This window comes from Crocodylus porosus, unplaced genomic scaffold, assembly GCF_001723895.1.
Source record: "Crocodylus porosus isolate Cpor-Errol unplaced genomic scaffold, CroPor_comp1, whole genome shotgun sequence".
Classification (NCBI taxonomy): domain Eukaryota; kingdom Metazoa; phylum Chordata; order Crocodylia; family Crocodylidae; genus Crocodylus; species Crocodylus porosus.
Window position 1 is genome coordinate 1,167,796 of NW_017728948.1, and position 5,017 is coordinate 1,172,812.

The following is a 5,017-nucleotide window of genomic DNA, read 5'->3' on the forward strand; positions in this document are numbered from 1 at the left end:
CTGTGTGGGTGCCGACACCACAGTCCCCCAGTTTCTTAATGAGAACAGGGTGAGAGACAGTGTCGAAGGCCTTCTGAAAGTCCAGGAAGACTATGTCCACTGCTACCCCTGCATCTAATATTGTGTACCTGCAAAGCTTTTTACAAGGTCTCCAATGACCTTCCCACAAACAAGCTGAAGACACATGGGCTAGACAAGACTACTATAAAGGGGGAGATGCCTGGCTCAGTAGCCACATGCAAAGGGTAATTATAAGTGGATCCACATCAGAATGGCAGGAGATTGAGTGGAGCCCACTGAACTGAGCTTGGTGCTGTTTGCTGTGTTTATTAATGATTGGGACACTAGCGTAAAAAGCATCTTGAGCAAGTCTGTAGACAACATGAAACTGGGAAGGACTGCAAACACACTGGAGGACAGGAGCATAATTCAGAAGGACCAAGACAGATTGAAAAGTGGGGCTGGAGCTAGCAGGATGAAGTTTAATGCTGACAAATGCAGGGTGCTGCCCCTCAGGAAGAATAACCAAAAACACAAATACAAAGTAGGTAATACCTGGCTGGATGGCAGCTCCATAAAAGGAAGATCTGGGAAGTTCGGTAGATCACAGACTCAATACGAGTCTGCAGTGTGATGCAGCTGCACAAAAGATGCATGTGGATGGGGGATGCAGCAACAAGGGAATTAGGTGCAAGACATTGGAGGTGATAGTGCCTCTATTTGGCACTACTTAGGACTCATCTAGAGTACTACATGCAGTTTAGGGAGCCACATTTCAAAAAGGACATGGAGAAGTTAGAGGAAGTCCAGAGGTAGGCACACAGATGATCAAGGGCTTGGACAGCAAGCCATGTGAGGAGCGGCTGAAGAAAACAGGTATGTTCAGCTGGTGGAAGAGGGAACATGATACCAGTCTTCAAACATTTGAAGCCCATGCTTCTGGGTTTTGTTGGTTGCCACATGGGGCTAGGAGGAAATGTCTTTTCCCCTACTACTGCTACATGATTTTAAGGGGGGGAGGGGACTTTTTTTTGTTCATTTGAAGTTTTCTTCATAACCATTAGATGGTGGCTGCAGCTAAGGCTGGGGGTTGTGACCAGAATGAGCCACTGGGTCCTGCCGGGACTCAAACCCATAAGTTATTAGCACTTGTCTCTCCACTCGGGTCAGACTGATCACCATACTTAGGATCACGAAGGCCTTTTACCCCACAGTCGTACCGGTATGGACTGTGGGGGTTTTGCCTACTTCTGGTGCAAGAGATGTAGTTCTCCTCCTCAGATCTCTCAAGTGTATTTTAACAACCTTGGCAGACAAAGTTCTTTGAGTAGATGTGATTTTTATTAGACCTACTGAGTAGTTGGGAAAAAAAAGTTCTTAGCAAGTTTTTGGCGCAATCACCCTTCTTCAGGCATAGGAAGTCTCTGCTGAGACTCCAAGGGTAAACTGCACCCAAAAGCCTGCTAACAATTTTTTTCCCAACTACTCAGTTGGTCTAATAAAAGATATCACCTCTACCCAAAAAACCTGGCTTGCCAGTGTCCTTAGACCAACACAGCTACAACCAAAACCCTTTTAACAACCTTGAAGCAACAGGAATTGGCCACCATGATCCCCCTGCTTTGCTTGTGGCAGATTTGGATGTTATGCCTTGTGGTTGTGTCAGGGTTGACCACGGCATTTTGTTAACAGGTTAGACAGTAGATTTGTATAGGATAGTTCAGATAGGGGTGCTCCTACTTCAGAAAGAGTTGGACGAGGTGATCTCTGCAAGTCCGATATTGGGATGCGTGTCTCCAGAAGGGTTACCTAAGCTACCTTGCCCCTTGGCTTCCAAAACGTTACACTGCTCCCATTTGTGACCAGCAGCCCGGTATGTTCAGAGAGGAGGATTCACCTCAAGTTCAAGTTTTTGTTGTTGCCGTTTTGGGTTTGTTTGGTTTTTATTAAAAAGACACTACCACCAGAGCATCTGCACAGTGGTATCCCGCCTCCTGCAGCAACTTCTGCTCTCCTGGGAGACCACCCGCCCGCCACAAAAACTGCTCATTTCCTTTATGATGCACTGACATTTTACAGGCAGGAGCAAAGCACCTCCTCTGAAGATTATTTTATTTCCCTATGCCCTGAAAATCCCACCAACAAAGAGCGAGTCCATGCAGTGCAATTTAAAACGGCTCCCAATATAATGCCAATTCCATACAAGACCTCCATTAAAAAAAAATCCCACATCTATCTCTACTAAACAACACAAACAGGAATATATGCTGTCCCTGCCTGGTTTTGAGGATTTTAGAACTACAGCCACAGAAAAAAAAATTAAATAAATCTATTGAGTCAGCACAATATGATTTCTACATCAAATCTGATGTGCTCAAAGCTTTTCAGCAAAGAATTTATAAATCCGTATACAAAGCATGAAAAGGGCTGACAATAATAGGCAGGTCTGCATGAAGAACAAGAGGGGCTCACGAGACTGGCTTACAGGATGCTCAGCTTACTACTTCATCCTTTTATTTATGGAACGTGGTCTTTTTTTTAAGTTTTTTCTTAATTAATCCTTTACAATTTAAAGGGAGACAGTCAAGGTGGAGGACAGAAGTAGACAACAGAAGTCAGCCTGGATTGATAAAGGAGCTGGGGGATCCAGACAAGGTGTAAGACTTGCTTCGAAAGTGCCACATTCTCCACACCACATAAGTGAAAGGAAGAGCAGAAGTTTAAATACTTCTATGGCTTTCTTCTGATGCTCTGCTCCTATATATATGCCAAAGATGTAAAACACACACACACACACACACACACACACACACACACACAGAGTTTTTACATTTTTGGCAAAAGCATACTTGGTGTTATTATTAGCATCATAAAGGAGACCATGATGAGCCCGTGTCCCAGGAGGGAAGTGTACTGCTAGAGATGAAATCTTCTGGCTGAGATAAAAACCACGTGCCTGGCTAGTTACTAACTTTAATATCCCAACAATGCAGCCCCCCAAAAAGTTGAAGGACTTTAACTTTCCTTGTTCTGATCAGGTTCCAGTTCTGACCCTCTTAAAAAAAAATCCAACCATGCGTCTACACAAGGCCTGGACACCTTAGCGCTGCCCCTGTAGTTAAAACTTCTTACTCCTCACTGTGTAGGGAAAGTTACCCCTTTACAAAAACTCTCACCTTCAGCTTCTGAGCTTCACCCCTAACTTTCAGCAGCTCCGTGATAGAGTCCACAAAGCCCTGGTAATGGAAGTTGCACATTTTCTCGATCTCCCTGTCGTGGTTTCGGATTCGGGCTTCCAGTTTTTCCATGAAACGGCCATGCTCTTCGCCATCGTAAACCGACCTAAAAGAGAATTTGCAAATGCCTGGTCACCCACTGATGTCAGAGAGAACAGACACATGAAGTTCAAGTCTTTAAAAGCAACCTCTCACCTCTGTATAGAACAAGTCAAGAAGCCTACTTTTTTGAAACCCCTGGGTGTGAATGTTTCTGGCCCCATATAGTCTTTTCTTTTTTCTTCCCCTACCAGCCAGGCATTTGGATTTCATTAAAGAATATTTCAAAAGGTTAAACACATAATCCCATTTGTAACCGTATAGGGAGGCTTCCTCCTTTAGCTGGTGCTCAGTCACATCAGCAGTTGACTACAAAGGGCTATTAATTCAGTGGCATAAGGTTGCCTTTATAAAAGTAAAGGAGTTTAAATCCAACTCCTGTGCCAAGGACAGACGATCAGAAAGCCCAAGGCTGAATCAAATCAATCTTTCCAGGCTAGTCTAAGCTGTGTAGATTAAACTGATAAGCAAGTGAACAGACATCCACTTCCGATTCCAGAAACGCAGCCACCTGCCTGCCATGGCCCAGGCCAGAAGCTGGGGGGTGCTAAAGCATGCCTCCCTGCTCAGGTAAAGCAGATAGTTTGGGTCAACAAAAGCCCACCCACCCTTACGAGAGCAGGTTTGCATGGGAAGTGCAAAGCATCCTGGGATTCTACGGGACTAAGTTCACTTGACTCTGGAGGGGATCTGGGACAGAAGTTCAATAAACCAATTTAACCTAAATCAATGAAGTCTGATACTACATCCACCTAAGTTTATCTTAAACTGGTTTCAGTCGTTTTGAAAGTGGTTTACGTGCACTAAATTTCTGTTGCGTTACAGATTTGAACTGGTTTCTGATCACTTGAACAAGTCTGCATCTAGATTTCTGTCCCTAGCCCTAGTGTCTTTGTAAATGTAGCCTTCCCACTATGTCTGCTGTCACAAACTACACAGTCATCTCTGCTGCCAACATGAACAAAGCATAAATCCCTGCCCCGTTAGCACAGAAGTCCTTCCAAGTTCAAAGCAATGCACACCAGAAGGGGGTTCTTTGGGGGAAAGCTTTAACACAGCCATCGCATTACAGACAATCTCCAGATTGATCAATTAAATATTTTCCCTGAATTCACATACATAGGAATGAAAAGTGTGCAAGACTTCCACATGCCTCTGCATGGCAAACAGAGGGTCTCAATAGCCAAATAAGCAGCTGACATTCCAGAAAGATTGAGGTTGATGATGCAATGTATGAAAGACTTTTTCTTACAGTAAATTACAATCATTTTCTAGGGCATGCAGAATAATAATAATAATCTAAAAAAAACCTTCTGTAAAACTGCATAATGCATAGGACCTTCCTCTACGAGAAGAATCTAAAATTCTAAGCCTAGCTTTGATGGATTCTCTTATGGTCAATTTTTGAGGACTCAAAGCTCCTAGTTCGCTAAAAATTAAATTTCAGAGACCCCAGCTGCTTTAATTACAATACTGCTCTCCTAGCTTTCAAGCATAATTATCCAAGATGAAAATATAATCAAAAACAGGTTATAAAAATATAGAAGCCTTTCCATAGTGAACAGATATAACAAACAACCCTTTAGAGATCAGAACTAAATAGCTCCTCGAAGGCATTTTAAAGTTATTGTGGCTCATTTTCAAAGGTACTAAATTGATTTAGGGTTAAAAGTCTGCTATCC

At 43.2% G+C, this 5,017-nt stretch overlaps 1 protein-coding gene across 4 annotated transcripts in view; it reads right to left on the reverse strand.

The window, feature by feature from the left end:
• The window catches only part of EXOC6B (exocyst complex component 6B), a 415,476-nt gene that overhangs the window by 342,130 nt on the left and 68,329 nt on the right, over nucleotides 1–5,017 (reverse strand). For all 4 annotated transcript variants that reach the window (XM_019552946.1, XM_019552945.1, XM_019552944.1 and 1 more), the window contains exon 2: nucleotides 3,177–3,342. In XM_019552946.1, the coding sequence (XP_019408491.1) occupies nucleotides 3,177–3,342 (166 nt within the window). The remainder of the gene's footprint in view (nucleotides 1–3,176; nucleotides 3,343–5,017) is intronic.